This window comes from Pipra filicauda, unplaced genomic scaffold (genome assembly GCF_003945595.2).
Source record: "Pipra filicauda isolate LSUMZ 115617 unplaced genomic scaffold, ASM394559v2 scaffold117_size3949168_pilon, whole genome shotgun sequence".
In the NCBI taxonomy this organism is placed as follows: Eukaryota; Metazoa; Chordata; class Aves; order Passeriformes; family Pipridae; genus Pipra; species Pipra filicauda.
The window spans coordinates 2,411,848-2,430,675 of record NW_024103629.1 but is presented as its reverse complement, the minus strand read 5'-3'; the positions used below and the strand labels follow the sequence as shown (position 1 = coordinate 2,430,675).

Here is an 18,828-nt window from a genome sequence, read left to right as displayed (position 1 = left end):
TATGGCCTGTCCTAGTGTGAGAAATAGTAATGATCTTTTCCTATCTATGTGGTTCTCCTTTTCAGATTAGAGCTAATATGATCACAGAACTGCATACCTTAAAATAAAAATCACAAACCAGCCTGTGAACTGGTGTTTCCAGGTCTCAAAAATTCTCCAGTGGAGTTTAATGAAGATGAGACCATTGCTGGTAAAGGGGCCAGAGAGGTTGTGGCTTCCCTGATCCCCTTTGGTTTTCTCTGTAGTGCTTCATGGACCTCTGTCAGATTGCACTGGTACAGTTGGCGATAGAAGATAGCTCCACCTTTGCTAGGGTAAGCTCCTCTCTTTACCCTGATAATTTTCACCCATTCTTGTAAGCTATGTTTTATATCTAGTTCTCCAATGTAAAGAGACTCTTCTGAAAGGCCATCTTTGGTAGGAAGGGGACAAAGGTGTCTCATGCCCTCCTATTTCTAGAACGCACATTTAAAGAGCTCTATTCTGATTTCTGTGAAAACTGCAGAAACCTCTTAAAGTTTACTAAACTGGGCAGTGTTGTGCATGGTACTAAGGAAATGGCAGTAGTAATGGCAGCAGTTTCACTGAGACAGTGCTCGCATACATATCGTGTGCCTCTACACCAATTGATACAGGCAGGCAGCCAAAGGGCTGTTACAAAATACCTTTTCGTATAAGGAACATGGGAGAAGCTCGGTAAGAAGTGATTACACAGTAACTGTACTGATAAAGTTACAGAAAGAGAACTTCCCCGTGACTTTGTGGTTTCACTACTGGAATAATATGAAAAGAGAGAGACAAAGCTGGCTGCTACCTGTGACGTGACATCGATGGGGAAGTTGCAGTTGAAGGAAAGATTTGTTTAATGTGCTTTCATTTACTTCTTAGAACAGTGATGACATTACATCAACACCACCAAAAAGTGAGTCACATATGTAACTGCTGCTTGGACCTATCAGGATCTATATAAGCATTTTTAGCTGTGGTCTTGGGAGACAGAAGTCAGACCCTTTCTGCTGCAGCAAGGCTCCTTACCAAGCTGGGCACCATGCAGTATCTCCTACTTTGTGCTGCCATCCTCCTACCTGAGAGTCTTGCTTTTCCAGTACACATGAAACTCGAACCATGGAGCAACGTAGACCTTGAGAAAGTAAAGGTATGTTATCAGGGGAAAAATGTAACTGCATGATGAATAATCTGATTTTTGATTCAGCGTCTACATTCCTTTCCTATCTGTTTATATTGTCCTTATTTTACATTACCACAACAGTTTTTGCAGAGATGAAAAAGAGCAATTTAAACTTGCTGACTAGCTTAGACATCCTAAGTCCAACTTACAAAACAGACCAAGTTGCAATTGGTAAATAAAAGGGAGCAGGTAATTTTTAAAACATCTCAAAAACTTTATGTAGACTGTGTTGGAAGGCTGTAGATTTGAATGCTCAGTAAATTGTGTTTACTTTAAAGGATTTCTTGCTTACAATGCTTCATTGCTATTGCAATTCTTTTTATATGTGTTGATTTATACTACAGAGAGAACAGAATTTGGTGAACTGAAATGGGAAGGAAAAATACATGACTGTAGGATGATGAAACAATTCAACCAAATATAAAATGCAATTATCAAAACTTCACAGTTATATGTAATAATTTTTATTTTCCTTCTCTTCTTCCAGGTATATCTTGATAAATTCTTTCCACTTTTTCCAAAAACAAAAAGCTTAACCTTAGAAGACAGAATTAAAGAAATGCAGAGGTTTTTCCACCTGACTGTAACTGGAACATTAAATACAGAAACAGAAGAAACAATGAAACTGCCCAGATGTGGAATACCCGACATAGCAGAATACCAAACATTTCCTGGAACTCCAAGATGGAAAAAAACACATTTGACTTACAAGTTAGTGATGTTTAGGTTTTACGAGGAAAAGGGTTGTTTGTATTTAACTATGTGGGTTTCCTTCACACCCTAAATGACATTAATCTGTTTCCTTTTGCTGCCAGGATTGTCAATTATACTCCTGACCTACCCAGAAGGAAAGTGGATGATGCAATTAGAAAGGCTTTAATGCTATGGAGCGATGTGACTCCACTGAACTTCCAAAGAGTACAGCGTGGCCGTGCAGACATTGAGATTGGATTTGCACGTCGTGGTGAGAATACCTGTCATTTTTAAAATACAATGGTCCATATTTGACTCAAAGCATGTATTTTTATAGCCATAGTTTTAAGAAAGAACAAAGAGTTTGTAATTATATTGAAGTCTTCATAAATTTTATCTTCTATTTATCATGTCACCAAATTTGTATGCCATGATTCAGTTTTACTCATATGAAATCATTAGAAAATTCTTTCAGAGCCACGGCTATGAAAGGGAGAATTCAGCTCCAGAAAGAGGCATTTAAATTTAGATGTTCAAGGCTCTGTTTGCCTTGATAAATAGCGCAAACTAACAGGAAGAGCTCTGTAGAGCAAACCAGCATATTCCAAAGATCCAGCCTCCACAGGCTGGATTCCAGCAGGTTAGGGAAGGTTTACTTTGGTCTAGATCTAGTTTAGTTCCCTGGATTAAACAGCCTTCATCAGACAAGGTGTATTAGGTTTGGCCAAAGAGAGTATCTTCTGGTTGCTTTACGCTCCAAGGTTGCACCAAGGTGCAAGACAAAGCATGGTAAATGGGGATGACCAGTAAAGTCACTTCAGAAGTTCGCTTGTGATCTGGAATATTATATGAGGCTAGCCATACCTTTAACTTGTGCCTGGAACCTAAACTGACTCAGCTTAGACAAAATAAATGCCTGCTTTAAGGTTATCTGACTTGTTCTCTAGATCCATTGACAATATTTACTAGAGCTCCATTGACTATAAATGAAGATCAGACACCTTGGCTGGCAAGCAGATGATTGCATATAAACACTAAAATGTCCAAACCTCCTATGTCATTGATGGGAAGGATATTATGTTGCCATAAAGAGGTGACTTAATGTGACAGTCAAAGTGGGAGGCGATCCTGCAAACTGGAATGGGTTTTATTCCATTGTCACACACTAGGATTAGGTTTCTTCTGCCTGTGTTAGCCCTGCCCCAAGGTCCCTCCACATGGTCCTGGGGAAAGGGGACAGAATGGCATTTGAGTCCCCAAATACTCCTCAATAGAGTTAGAGACTACTGTGAGGTAAGAGGAAATTTTCAGACTTGGTACAACTCTTGTACAGCTCTTGCATTCAAGGAAGGAAACAGTAATATTCCACCCGCACTATGATAGAAGTGGATAATAGACCATACCCCAAGGCTGGGGATAAATGAACTTAGGAACATAGTTATCTATTCCACATCACTGTCTCACACTAAAATCAGTGCAAGTGAGAATGTCTACAACTAATGTTGCCCAGTATTTTTCAACATTGAAAATGTTCAGGTCTTTGCAATGCTGTCAAGCATTAAATATTTATTCTGAAATAATCCCTGATTCCTGCCTCAGAAACACACTTCTGACAAAGGCTCAGAAAAAAAAATTCAGCCCTTTCTGAAACGTGAAGCAGCCTAAACCATCAAATACAAGTTTTGAACTTAAGTCATTAATTTGGAGAGCGTTTCCTAAGCCTTGCTTCTCATTTTCACAACCTTGCTGCCATTGTAGGATTTTTTTTTAAGGATGGGTAACCAACAAAACTAGCAAAACCAAGCAACATGCTTCAATTTGATGAATTTAAATATAATACCTGATGTAATATGATGACATTTATTTGTTTTCAAATGCAGAGCATGGTGATGGATATCCTTTTGATGGAAGAGGTAACACACTAGCCCATGCATTTGCACCTGGAGAAGGGATTGGTGGAGATGTTCATTTTGATGAGGACGAAAAATGGTCAGAGTTCAATCAAGGTAAAGCCCACATGTGTGCATGAAGGGGAAAGACAAATATTGCACATGTTGGAAGAACATAGACACAGGAAATGTTTTCCATAACTCTTTACACTTATGTACAGCTTCAATGCCAAAATTTGTGTTCTTTTCAACTAACTTTCCAAGTAGTTGTGCTTCATTATGATTAGCAGCTACATAATGCCTGCTCTGTCCATATTTTAAAGCTCTGTCCATATTTTAAAGGTTGACTATAAGCACAGTTGGAAAGGGAGTCAGAGTCTCTAGATGCGTATGCAAAGGATCAGTAATGTTTCTATAAAATATTACAGTTACATAAGAAAGTTCAGCAATAATGGATCAAAACCCTGGGGTTTCATTCCAAGATGAATGAAAGATACAAATTCTCCTGCTATTTCAATTCATAGTATTCTAAAAAGAAATGCCATACCTTTAACATACTTTTCTCTGCTTCTGTGCTGAAGAGGTTAATTTGTTCCTTGTTGCTGCTCATGAGTTTGGCCATTCTTTGGGACTTGCTCATTCAAATGTCCGTGGAGCTCTGATGTACCCTATCTACTCATATCAGAACCCAACAACCTTCAGACTTCCAGAAGACGACAGGCGAGGAATTCAGAAGTTATATGGTAAATTCATTGTGAGATTTGATTTTCAGTATAAAACCTACTGGGGTACAGTTTTAACTACTCTCCCTGACTGTAAGGGCCTCATCATACTACTAAAAAGAAAGAAGGGGAACAAACTTGAGAAAAACACATTCCTGCATACTCCATCCACTATGTGTCCTCTGTAATGTGTCCCCACGCAACCAAGGGGTGACAGAGCAGCAGTGCAGTGGTGGGGCACACTGTCTTTCTGCACACCTACATATTGCCAAGTAAATCCTGTGGACGTTGTTCTGCAAATTAGCTATTTCAGTGAGTGGGGCTACTGGCAGGAAATGAGAGATACTGTGCCACTTAACAAGTTAAGCGAAGGCAGAAACTTCACAGCAGTGGGGGGAATATTACTAGAATTGACCCCACAAGGCAAACTTTGCCAGCTTTGCTTTTCTTTAGGCACCACCTTCCTCAGGGCACGCTAGAGGAACACCAAGAATAAAACATCATTGTCTGCATTGTCAATTTCAAGTACAGTCTCAATGTTTTCTCCTTCTTTTCCACAGGGAAAAAGTCATCAAACTCTTGAAGAAAATGCTTAGCAAAGTCCAAGGAATTCACATCTCACTGTTTTGGTCTTTCAAAACAATTTAAAACTTCTGGCTAATTAAGGCAGTAAACTCCTGGGCTGCACTTTGTCTCCCTGAATTTTTATTTTGATTTATTTGTACCTTACGCAATTTCACCTAACAATAAAAAGAAGTTTAAAAAAAAACCCAAGCATGTATACTCTGTTTTCAAATGTTTTCATTTTTCTTCTGGCGTTTCACTGGGGGATCAAATAACTCCTGCATGCATGATAGACAGTCAGACAAATATCTTTCCGAACAGATTTATAAGTACCTAAAGAGCCTGTGTGCATTTACTGATGTAAGAACAAACCCTCTTCCTGGCTTGCTTTCAGTTCCCATGCATGTCCTGGCACTTCATAGTACATACTGCTGCCTCCTCAGAATCACAGTGTGCTTGCCATATGGCTTAACATAAAGGAGGTCTCCACAGTGATTCCTTCGGTATGGCTTGGGATGCTTTCCCAAAGAGAAAAGCTTTTCAGCTTCATGTCCTCCCTGGCTTGCCAGAGGAGCAGGTTTGAGAAGTAGTGGACTGGGAATCCCATTGTCCTCTGTGATATTCCAACATCTCTTAGGTATTTTGAAATTAAAAGGGAGAAAAAAAAAACAAAAACCAAAACAACAAACAGGAATTCTCCTTCTCTCCTGTGAAAGATTAACACCACATTTCCAGAAAACAAAAATGAGTACAGACAGGCATAAACCTGTGTTCACAGAATATCACAGAATATCACAGAATATGCCAAGTTGGAAGGGACCCATAAGGATCATAGAGTTCAACTCCTATCCCTGCACAGGACCATCCCCCAGTGTCACACCAAGTGCCCAAGAGTAAACACACACAGCTTCTCACTTACTCCCCCAATCCCTGCTCCCCTCAGTAGGATGCAGGAGAGAAATCAGAAAAAAATAAATTTTGCAGCTTGAGATAAAGACACTTCAATAGCAGAGAAAAAGAAGGGAAAATAATAATAATTACAATATACAAAACAAGGGAGGCACAATGCAATTGCTCATCACCCACAGACTGATGTCAATGCAGTCCCCAAGCAGAAGCCCATGGCCAGCTTTCCTCCCAGTTTATATGCTGAACATGATGCCATAGGGTATAGAATATCCCTTTGGTCAGCTCTCAGGGATCGGCTGTTCCAGCTGTGCATCCTCAGAGATTCTTGTCCACCCCCATCCTACTGACCAGTGGGGTGGAGTGAGAAGCTGTAAAGTCCTTGACTTAGTTTAAATGTTCCTCAGCAACAAATAAAACATGTGTGTTATCAACATTATTCTCATGCTAAAGCCAAAACACAGCATATGTATCAGCTACTAGAAAGAAAAAAATCTATCACAGCTGAAATCAGGACAGTAACCCTAAACAGGACCTGAAACACATTCAGGAGACATAGCAATAGGATCATGCCGGTTTGAACATCCTGAGGATATTAAAACTCATCAAAATTATCGAGGTAAAATGTGTAATTATTAATAGTTTCCGACAGATGGCTCCCAATGCGCGGAGATGATGAGCACAAACACCTGTTCAGTCTTACAACCAGAAAGTTTACCGTCTCATAAGCCAGTGTTACACAGTATAGCAAAACAATAATGTTAACCTGTTCCTCAGAGGTGATAAACGGCACAGCAGGGAACATGTACGGCTTACACAATGCGGCTTGGAGAACACGCACAGCAACTCTGAGAGCAAATAAATCAACATTGTGATCACTGACTATTAAACTAATACAATGAATACTTACAACAAATTTGTTTCAACATGCTCTGGTCAGATCTGTTCTTATCTCAAACCTTCGTGTCTCATGTTTAGTGCCAAAAAGGACTGACACTGTTTAACCCAGCAGGTAATTAAACATCACACAGCTGCTCACTCACTCCAACCTCTTCAGTGGGATGGGGGAGGGAAATGGGAAAAAAAGTAAACTTTGTGGGTGGAGATAAAGACAGTTTACTAGGACAGAAAAGGAAGGGAAAATAGCAACAAACAACAACAATAATAATATAATAATAACTGGCCAGCACAGGTGGCAGTGAGGCTTGTGTCTTGAAGGATGTATGTCAGACAGGCAGCAGTGCCAAGCTAGCATATCCACGGCATGTGAACTAAAGTAAGAGCCAAGATTATTGTCTTCAGAGAGGACAAAGGTACACTGATGAGCTGCCAGCAGCATCTTATTTCTTGTCGAGCTCCTGTCGCTCTTCCATTCCCATACAGGACCTCTCCTTTGGAGAAAACGGCTTCCAATGGCACACCAAACCCCGCTCACTAGGTGTGAATTATGCAGTATCTGCCTCCACCTAGTGGTACAGCTCGGCAAACTGCACTGATGTTACACCCTGTTGTAAAGTGCATCTTACTCGTCTACAAGCATACAGCATAAAGACTTGATGAGCTGCAAAAGTACAATTATAGCCTGACAGAGTAATGTTCTCTTGACTTTTCCTTCATAGCATTAATAGCAAATTTAATCCAATTTGAAGATGCATTTTCTCTTATCTTCTTTATATATTCATAAAATATAATGTTATGAAATTATATCTTCAACAAAACCTTCCTCAAACAGGATGCTCTTCGTGGTATCATTATGATATTTTCAGTTTCAGCGATGCCTATCTGAAGTAGCTCCATTGATGCCAATGGAATTATTTTGGATTTATCTATAAGAGTAAAAATGTTAGCAAAGCACTAGAGAAAATATTATCTGTTTTGATTATTGCTACAGCAGGAACCACCACAAGCCAGAGAACTACAGATAATTACTGTTTATTGGAAAAGGCTGCAGAAAATTATTTGGGGTTGAAAATTGTTACTGTTTTCTGTCAGCCCTAAAAACAAGGTTCACAGACAATGAAACAAGAATCACAGAGAAAAGCAGCATGCTGTTCAGGTATATAGGAAAATATGGAAGTCCACCCACATTAGGAAAACAGAAAACACTAGAGGAGTTCAATTTGGCCACATGAAGTGATCTGACAGAGCTGCTATACTGAGTGTCGTGAGATATTCATTATTTCTTGTATCTCAAAAAGCAACATACTCCCAGTTAAATGTTGTGGGAGATTTTAAATGAAGAAGGATGTAGGTTTTTACCTAGCAAACAATTCAGTTGTCAAATTCACTAACATAGGATATTCACTAGTGCTGGAGAACCAAATTCACAAATGGAGTCTAGAAAGTTTAGATATATTTATGTAGCCTAACAGCTACTAAACATGGTGGCAAATGGTGTCTCACTGTCTTGCTGAATAACAAAGGAAGAATCAACCTAAATTTATCCAGTTTTGCTAACACTGTAAATCTTGCTATAGGGAAGCCAGAATAAGGGTTGCATCAAACATTTTACTTACTGCTTCACACTAGAGATCATGTGGAACTAGTTATCTACCAAGAGTTTTAAGTTCTTTTCAGAATCACTGTCCCACATTAAGGGACACAACCCTGCCCTAAAAGCCATGTGAGGCTGAAAGGGATCTGTGGTTCTACTGTGGGCTTTCTCTAGATGAAGTATTGCACTCAAAGCAGAGATATCTAGGAGCAAAGTAAGGTTGTGTCAAAAAAACATTCTGTGTTAAACACCAACCTACACAGTTCAGGCATGAATTACAGAATACAGTACATTGGCAAAAGCGTTTGTCCATTCCATTAACTGCCGTTTGTGCAAAAAATCTGAAGATAAAATGTAGTCTCTGATGTTAAATATCTTTTATTTCCAACTACAGGATAGTGTCACAGTAGTACTCCTGATTACATACTACTTCTGACAAATAATTCGCTCAGAGTTCAACCATTACTCTGAAATCAATAGTTCCCCAATAAATAATCAGGTTATTCTTTACAAAATGAGATTTGTAGAAGATCAAACACAATGTTCTTGTCATTTGTGATTGGACATCAGGATCAGGAACAGCCTGAATCAGTACAGTCTCATCTTCCCTTGAGGGGAATCATTCTCATTATACTCATAGTATTTATGACTAGCGAGCCTTTCTTTCTCATGATGGTTACACCAACAACTGGTAGCAGTTAAGGATGAAAGGAAAAAATATTGCAAAATATATTACAAGACTGCCTAGTGTTACTTTAATGTTCCCAATGTTGCTGTATTTTTTAATGTTTGGGGGGAAATGCAGTATGAATTGACATTGCTTTAAAATAGAAAAGTATATAATAATGATGCTTTTGTTGGTAATTGGGCTTATCACAAATATTTTTGCCTCAAGCTTCCTTTAATATTTTCTACCTGTTCTAAATACGAATGGAAAGAGGAGTAGAGAAGGTGAGAAAGAATCATAATATGAAGAATTGGTTTAACTTTTTTTCTCTGATTATGTGTTTTCTTCATTCTTACCTTCAGTGCCAGAAATATGAATGAGGATTGATTCTTTGCATAAAAAGATTTAAGTTTTTACGTCCTGGGAATGAGAACTCAGGTAATAATTTGAGTAGAAGTCAAAATGCTGGCGCAGCTCTAATAATGGCACAATACTCTTTTAAGTGTGCCTTAGCTTTGCAAATAAAATTCATTCACTTGGAGTTCTCCCTGAGATAATTTTTCAAACTATTAGATGATTATCCAGCCCTCATGTAAAAAGATCCAATTTTTACTTAGCAGTGAGTAAAATACTTTATGGTAATAGGAATATATCAGGTTTTATAAGAAGGCAGAATGATTAAGGAAGAAATCTCTTCTTTTACTCGTGTTCACTATGGTTACAAAGCAGAATGTTCATATCATATCACTATCAGGTTAAATTCCATAGTTCCAACAGCTCTGAGTTCATACACATTACAAATCATGATCAAGATGATGGATAAATATTGGTCAGTATTTTCCACTGAGCTATTTGCTCCCACAGTATGATATCTACAGCTCAGAAATACTTTGGATGTGAGATGCTTTGTACATATTCCATGTATGTAAAGTGAGGAATGGGACCACCTGTTTTGAAGTCTCTGCTGACTATGCAGGTCTAAGCTGCTTGCTAGGTCAGTTTAATCATTTTTCCATGTTCTCTCACACAGACTTTAAGCATTAGAAAGCCCACACAAATTCCACCCCCCATTACATTGCACATTTTCATATTTTGGTTGAATGTTGTGTTTCAACAAAGAAGTGCTTAGGAATCCAATATAATTATCTGGATAAGCATAACTTAAAGCACTAATCCTAACCTTTGCATGCTGTCTTCCTGAAATATTTATTGCCTTGTTATCTCTTAGCTTTAATTTGTGTTGTAAATCTTTCAGTTGTTAGCTGTGTTTTCATCATGTTTATACAGTATATTAAAATGACTGGCTCTCAGTTCTGTTTCATTGACCCCCTTGTTATTACAGAAGAGGTAGCAGTATAAAATAATATTCTCCCCTCTCCTAAAAATTAACTACATGTTAGACTTTGGAAACATTTACATAAGTGGTAATCAGATTTTTGCTTATATCTCAGTTACAAATGCTACAGATCTTAGATGTCTTCATTAAGGTTCTCATGGGTAACAATCATTAGCAATCAAGACGACAGTCAAGCAGCTGTCCTAGGTAATACATTAGTTTATTTAACAAGCTAAAAAATTACCCAGCAAGAATTTCATGAATACCCTGGAAGTGTCAGATCAGACCAAGCACATTGTTTTAAAAAGGACCCTGTGTCTAGAGTATTTTCATCAACCTGACTGACATTCCTTCAGGTAGCCCTAGCTTTTGCACTTCACTTGAAAAATGTTGACTCTATTTTTCTTTGAATAAAATACATTCCAGTGCAATCTACTTATTGATTTTGAAAATACCACAGTTCTTTCACACCTTCAATCCCATTTGTCACTCTTGAGATCAAAGTTTTTTTTTTCAAGTAAAGTATGCAAAGAATCTGCATAAGAGTAAATAGAAGTTTTATAAATCAAACCTTAAGTGCTTAAATGCACTTTTTATTTCAAGCAGTAATTTAAAAAGTTGAAGCAGAAACATCATCTGGTAATTTGTACTACTGGAGAGGTACAAACAGTGAAAGTTACATTATTCCCTGTTGCTACTTTATGTCTAGGCTATGTCTATAAAACACAGAAAAAATACCATAATTACTTCAAATTTCATTTCAGGTATCATATGATATAAATTATGCATTCACAAGCTGATGTGTATCATGCACAGCCAGAGATGCTTCAAGGTGTACCTTCTTCAGCATGGACTTATCCTTGGGCCACAATCCCTTCCATACCCATGGCCATAGACACTTTGAGTGTCCTGTTCTGGTGAGGACTTAGCCAGGGCTACAAGTATTTTGGGATGTCCTGCTTTTGAATGGATTCATCCACAGGTCACAGTCCCTTTGACTCGAGATTCCACTGCCTGTCCAGTACAACAGCAGTGATTCTCTGGGCATCTGCCAGCCCAGACACATTTCCTTGCTGTTATCAAAGTGTTCCCAGGCACAGCAGAGTCAGATGATAAGCATCACAGCACTACAGCGAGCAGAGAAAGCAAAAAGTGGCCAGTAATAAGCACTGGGCTCTAATGTACAGTCAGGCAAGCAAGTCCCATGGCAAGTACAGGAGCCTGTCAATTAACAGCTAAATAGCAAGAACAGCTATAAATTCAATCTTGCCCATTCCAATGAAATAAGCCATTATCTCAAATCCTTCGAGCCCCACATTGGGTGACAAAAAGGATTGCTGTCGTTTAACCTCAGAGGATTCCCAGGACTTTTTGTCAGCAAATGACTCAAATGAAAAAAATCAGATTAAGAGAAGATGGATGTACAGGCAAACACAGTGAGAAGCTCAGATATCTGAAAAAGCTTTCTCAAAGTATGAAGAGTTATTGATGCAAAACAATTTCTTGTGATATTGGGGTTTTTGCCTTTTTGAGTCCTGCAGAACATTTTTTCCATTCAAATCAAAGTCTCATATTTCACCCTCATTGGTTTATGAGAATGTGCTTTCCAGCTACTTTGTGTCATTGTTACAGTATTGGCCATATGTGCCAATATTGTGGTGCTCACAATGAGCAACGTATCAAAACTCCAAATGAGTTTGCAGCTCACAAACCGTTATTTCCCAAAAAGGTGACCCAATCTTCCAAACAAAATGATGGCCTGGCTGAACTAATTCCAGTATAAATATTTCATCTTACTGTTAAGGTAGATTTAAGCAGAAACCGAAGCAGAATCCTCTGGAATCTAAAACATTTACAAATGAAGATTTACATTCCAGCATATTGCAGGAGTGACCTAGTTTACATGCATTTTCACAGCAGCATCAAACATATCATTAGTCTTTGCTTAAAAGACATCAATCATAATTACTATCTGGAAACAGTATCAGTTAAAGTGGATGAAAACATATTAAGACTATCAATAATAAAAGAATGGAACTACGTGACAGACATAATTTACAGATTTTTCAGCTGCTAAATCACTAACAGTATTTCTTGCTTCCAGAAAGAATTTGGTTTGTGTTTTATACATCAGGACTGATTCACTTGCCTCCACTTCTGTTTTTCATAAAGAGAAATAAGAATAAACAAGAACACATATGCAACATACTAGAAAACCCATCTTATTTCAGGATATTCAATAACATTAAAAGGAATAAAACTTGGGCAGCCCTGTAGCTGAAGTTGCCTGCTGAACACTGCATTCATTGCAATACACCATCACAGAGTGCGAGGCTCTAAATTAATAAAGTCTAGGGTTAAGAGTTCTTTGAAGCTGATCTAGAAAGCTTGGATATTTAACAATAGAAACAATTACATCTTTACCAATCTGCAAACATTTTTAAAGGAAGCAAAAGGACTGCAAAGCAAGCTTATCAGGTAGGACTGTGAAGAATTTACCGGACATACAAAAAATATTATATAAGGATTTATTATTCTTTTCAAATAGAATGTATCCTAAAAAGATGAAATTAGAAATTTTAGGCACTTGTGTGTTTCCAAAAGTATTGCATAGAAAAACACACGTACTCTCCAGCTAATTGTCTGTTAGTGGTCTCTCCATCTTTGTCTATATACCATGAAATTTCTATAAACAAACTCTAAATGTTACATCAGAAGATTATGTACAACTGCTTTGAAAATGAACAGTAGGATACTATGCCTAAAATAAGCAATTTTCATTATTCTTATTACCTCAATTGATGAACTTTTTATTTAAAAACATTTTAGCAAATATTTGTAAGATTTACTTTCTAGCAATGATCATTAATGGAAAATTTGAACAACAGTAAATATTCATTTATTTTGGCATTCTTGTCAGAAAAAATAGATGCTACCTTCACAGTTCTAGGTGACCTGCTGATTTTATTTATTTCTCCAGACTTGCTTTCAGACTTGGATGAAAGAATCACCTACGTAAAGCAAAACCGAAGGCAGATTTTCATCAAATATTTGCCATAGCCACAATTGTGAACCCAATCCTATCTTTTCTAACAGAAAAACTTCTTTGAAACCTGATGGATTAAAATAAAACAAAAAAATCAAAACAAACAAACAAACAAACAATAACCAAATCAAAACAGTTGTAACAACTTCTGCAAATTTTAAAACATAAAGTTTATTATTCTGTGCTAGTTATTCAATTTAAGACAGAAAGGATCAAGAAGTGAATGAAAGAAGGCTTGATTAAACACGTGTCTGTCATGACAACACTATGGTAAACAATCCACTCTTGCTGTGGATAAACATAAATCCTCCTGTTTAATAACAAATTGTCTAAGCATGTGCATCATCCCTGTAAAACTTTAAAAACATGATACAAATATTTTAAGATGAAAAATTTTGTTACACTAGGGTCAAGTTCTTATCATGTTGCATCATTGAGCTCAGTTGTACATGGCCGGCGTTTCTATAAACTACCAAAAAATCTCACTGTGGCAAAATTTCTAATAACTTGAGTTTTTTTCCAAAGCTGAAATGAAATAAAAATATTACAATTTGACTCAAAACTTCTTTTTTTTCCACCATTTTCATGTTAAAAAAATACACAGAGTTCAGTTTAATAATCCTGATTGTCTTAACATTAGGAGGAGGTAGATTTGCAGAACTGCAAAGTAGATAATGTGCAAGTGATTCGAAATTTTAAGTGGGAAATTGTGGCCTGGGGGTTGAATTCAGGTTCTGTGTTCTGTTCTCTGTCTCTGTGAATTTTCATCTGATGCTGTTAAAGAAAAACATTTCATTGTCTCACCTATCGTCTCCTAGAAAACATCCATTAGCAATGGAATTCCCTACAGATTCATCTAAAGATGCATGTGCCTGTTATTCTGGATTTATTAATTACAGTATTACCATATTGTGCATCAAATCAAAGCCAGACTTGATTACTAAAGAGTTTTTCCCCAATATTTCATTATATAGATTTTAAAAAACCCCTCCAATTCTCCGAAACTCATAAATCTAAGTCAATGATGATAACACAGTACTGGTATCTTATAAATATCTTGGTAACTTCCCAAAGTCATGGTACAACCTAAATTTTGTCAAAGCATGTAAGACAATATTTTATGATTCAGATGTCTGTGCAGTAGACTATGTCATGAGAGCTGGCAAGCACTTTTTTAATTCCTGCTTAGTTGAATCTCATTCACCATCTTTCTATGATTATTTTTATTATTATTTGAATAAAAATAATAATAAAAATATTTGAAAAAAATAAAAGAGACTGCTAATCAGACAATACAATGCAACTAATGTGTGGGAAGAGAATACTATCTAGAGGAGACGCACAGCATTGGGAATTTAACATCTGTGGTGCTCTCCTTGCCCTCTGCTCTGATTTTACAAGCCACCTCTCCCAGAAATGTCAGTGCATGGAAGGGAAGTATATAAAAGTCATGTTTTGCAAAGCAAAGTGTGACATCCTCATGATAGTCAAAGTGTTGAGAAAAGAGGTTGGTTTAACATAGGAGGACTGTTATAAAAAGATCTGTCAGATAAATATTAGCCATGTTTCCAAATCATACTCTGAAACAGTTTTTTACTTTTTTACTTGGAAGGACATGCCAACTTGTGAGATGACACACAGACACAGCTCTTAGTAAGTTTGAGCTAACAAGTGCTGGGTTCAGGATTTTTGTCATTAGGATCAGTGAAAATAGAGATCAGAAGCAGTAGCAGGGAGATTTCATCATATTCAACTAAGAGTATCCATCCCAAAGCAGAGTTTTCCTGGCCACCCTGTCAGTCCAGTGTACCCATTTGTGATATCCAGCTCCCTTGGACTTTGACAAGAACAGCAAAACTGCTTGCCTCACTTCTTTCTATGAAACATCATCATCATCATCAATTAATATTACTTTGTTATTAGTTATTATAATGTTTTCTTACTGTATTTATTATTTCCTCAACCTATGTGTCTGATTGCTCAAAAAGTGAAAAAGTAGAAATCCTCACCATGATTGATACAATCTACAGCTGGAAGAAAAAAGGACAAATCTTGTTTTCCAGAATATGCTATAAACAGAAATATAAAGCAAGAAAATTTTTTATGTACTTTCTTCCAGTCTTTATTTCAAACTATTTTCTGTTTAATTATTAATTTTGGGTTTTTTTTCTACTCAGTAAATGTCCTTGATGGCATTTCTTTTCTACTGGATTTTCAATGAGGTCAGATTAGTGCCTCTGGAACGATCACCTCTTCAAATGTTAGTTTTATATGGGATCGTACTTAACTCTGGAATCTTTGTTCATAAAATTTACCACATCAATGTATTCATAACAGGCCTGGATGAATGTGTAATGGAAACAAGGAGAGCACTAGGATCCTCCTCCTTCCAAAACACAATAGAAGAAGCCAAAAATGAGAAAGAGTCAGTGAGCACAAGCCAGCGCCCATACAAAAACAAGACAGCAAAATACTACTTGCAACAGCAGCAGTCATGCATGACCTACAGAGGCCAGAATTAGGGCTCGGGCTCTTTTGATCTGATGATACTGTAATAATGCAAAGCAAATCAATAGATTGGTAAGGAAATCAGGGCACTTCTAGCAATGGACACCACAATGTACTGATGCTTCATGTGGGCACTGGTGCTTAACAAAATATGCCTAATCCTGGTTGTGTCTATGTAATTTAGAACTTAATTCCTTATTCTTAAAAAATAGGCATGAAGAAACCCAATGCAGACTTGCTAACGCCCTGGATAAAGAAGATTGCCAGTTTGGTCAACCTGTGTTCTTCTCTCTCCTTCTACAGAGCTCAAGTGTTAACTGCCAAGAAGCATGACTTAAAGCTTGCCAGTATTTCAGCAAAACATGTTGCATGTTCCTGTCTTTTCCTGATTAGAAATACTTTGCTGTTAGCTAGCAGTGTTGCTCTAACTCTGATGTCTAAGAATATAAAAATTACATGATTTGTAAAGCAATGTGTCATCTGTTATGTTTGGAATAAGACATTGTGGGGTGGATTTACAAGTTGGATCTGTACAGAGCAGGCATCAAGCTAAGTACAGGTTAGGAATTACTGTTCTGGTTATTACATAAATTAATATTCCTTAAACACCTTAAGAGAGGAAGACAGCTAATCAAGTATGACAACTAGGAGAGATGACATCCTATAGAAGTGAACTTCTGTGGGAAAACTATGGGTTAATAGTTGATGAGACTACATCTAGTTAATAGTTGATGAGTATGGAAAACTACTACAGTGGTCATAAAATTTTTACTGAGCAAATACTGAGTCCATAGTTTTGAACACTGAGTGGGATTGGTACTTCGGGATCTCAGGTTTGCCTTTGTAGGTCTTTCCTGAGGATCAGGTTTCACATGTGAATAAAAAGAATTTTTTCTTCTTCCAGCTGGGTGTTTCCGGTTTTTTCTGAGTTAACCCTATGCTGGACCTGTTTGGTTTCACCTGCACCATCTCCACAAAGCCATTTTAATATCTCATGGATAAAATGGACCTGAAATGCTTATGTTTAGGATCCATGGATTGTGACAATTCTGTTGTGAAACTTCAATTTGCAACACTTGTATGAATGTCCTAGCAGTTACATACTTACCTCAACAACACAAGACCAACTTTTATGGATCAAGGACATTTCTCTAAGAGGTCAGATTGTACCTTTGAAAGAACTGTCTTCAGGCAGTTCCTGTCAGGGCTCTGAGTGCTCTAGCAAGCCTTAACTGGTAATAACAAGCCCTGACCAACCTCACCTGTGACCTCCATCCACATGTCTCCACTCATTCATCCAGTAGCTCTATTTAAGCTCTTGCCTGAGGCTCTGGTCCCTGTCTGAGCTGCAACATACCTGTGCCTGCTCACAACCATGTCTCCAGCTGCTCTGATTTAGAGACTGGTTTTGCTGGAGGGACTACAGTCTGACAAAGATGGTAGCCTCATATCATGTACTCTGGATTGACATTAGACCTAAGACACAGGATTGTTTCTGAGCCATCTCCTGCTGTTCCTTCCCAGCTGGACTCCCTGGATCAGGCTCATCACCTTGACTTCTGCAAGGCTGCTGGTGGACCCTGTCACTATCACTACCTCGTCCTGCTCCGGTCCTGTGGGACTGCACCCTGGTTGGTGAGCTCCTGTGGTTAACCTCAGCATCCATTCTTGCTGCTCTCTGACACCGGATATCACACAAAATTAGGGGGAAAAAAACGCCACAAAACTCTCACCAATCGTATTTTTATGAGGGAATCTGTATAGGAAATCATTAATTACACCATGTACCAAAAGTGGATGATAATTTCCAGTAAATTTTCCCACAATGTTTCCTTAGTGTAGGAACAACTTCCAGCCACCTCGATACATTGCCAGAAATTCAACTCTCACAGAACAAACACCAGATGAAACAAGACCACACCAAAGCAATCAACGCAAGAACTTCCAACCCTCTGTCTTTACACAGTAATGAGCCTGTCAATTGTTGCAAAATGCCTCAGTGCCTGCTAACTCATCACTTCTATGGGAGTTACTTAGCTATTTCCCACAACCCGATTACTCCTCTTTGTTCCATGTAGCTTAACTACTCTTTCCCTTCAAGTTGAGCAACGTTAATTAGGCTGTTCCAAAATAAATAATTTCCAGTCTGGTTTAAACCTGACGTTCATATGAGTTGTGCAAGAGCTGAAACAGACATCTTAAAAGTATAGATATATCTTATACAGAGAAATATATCCTCTAAATATATGTTAGTTTAGTAAAATATGTTTATTTTTTTCTTACTATAAGCTTTATTTCTGTAATCAAACAGAGGCCCTTATACTTAGTAATATATGGATTACTAGTATTTCTAAGCTTTACTGGAATTAGGCCACCTGAAAATAGTATTCCTATAACAATCATTATTTCAAAAGAAAAGATTTGGAAGATCATCTCAGAAAATTCACAGTAAAAAGATGCATGTTGGTCCTCAGGTACCTTAGCCATGAGAGCTGCACAGGAAGCTATGCGGAACAAAGGCATAAGAAAATGCTGGAAGTATAACACATGCACCTGTTTTCACCGAATGCAAAACTCTGGGGCCTGATTAGTCTAGAATTGAAAGAAAAATATTCATTCAGCATTTTAGTTCACCATTCGCTGAGACTTACAGAGTAAATGCATGTCTGTCAGTAGGGAAGGGAGCTAGGTCTCACACGGTTCCTCAGTATAGTTTCACCACCCGCCTGTGTGCTCTCAGGCCAGTCACTTTCCCTCTCTGGCTCAAATGCGTCACTTTGCATGGGAACATTATTGTGCTGCAGCAAACATAAA

The 18,828-nt window shown here is 37.7% G+C and overlaps 1 protein-coding gene across 1 annotated transcript; it reads left to right on the top strand.

The window, feature by feature from the left end:
• Window positions 1-1,045: 1,045 nt before the first annotated feature.
• On the top strand, window positions 1,046-16,028 carry MMP7 (matrix metallopeptidase 7). The gene is made up of 6 exons (XM_039385568.1): window positions 1,046-1,156; window positions 1,677-1,900; window positions 2,005-2,153; window positions 3,763-3,888; window positions 4,353-4,514; window positions 15,844-16,028. Exons 1-6 carry the CDS (start codon window positions 1,049-1,051, stop codon window positions 16,026-16,028), a joined length of 954 nt encoding a protein of 317 aa, XP_039241502.1. The 5' UTR covers window positions 1,046-1,048.
• The last annotated feature ends 2,800 nt before the right edge of the window (window positions 16,029-18,828 follow it).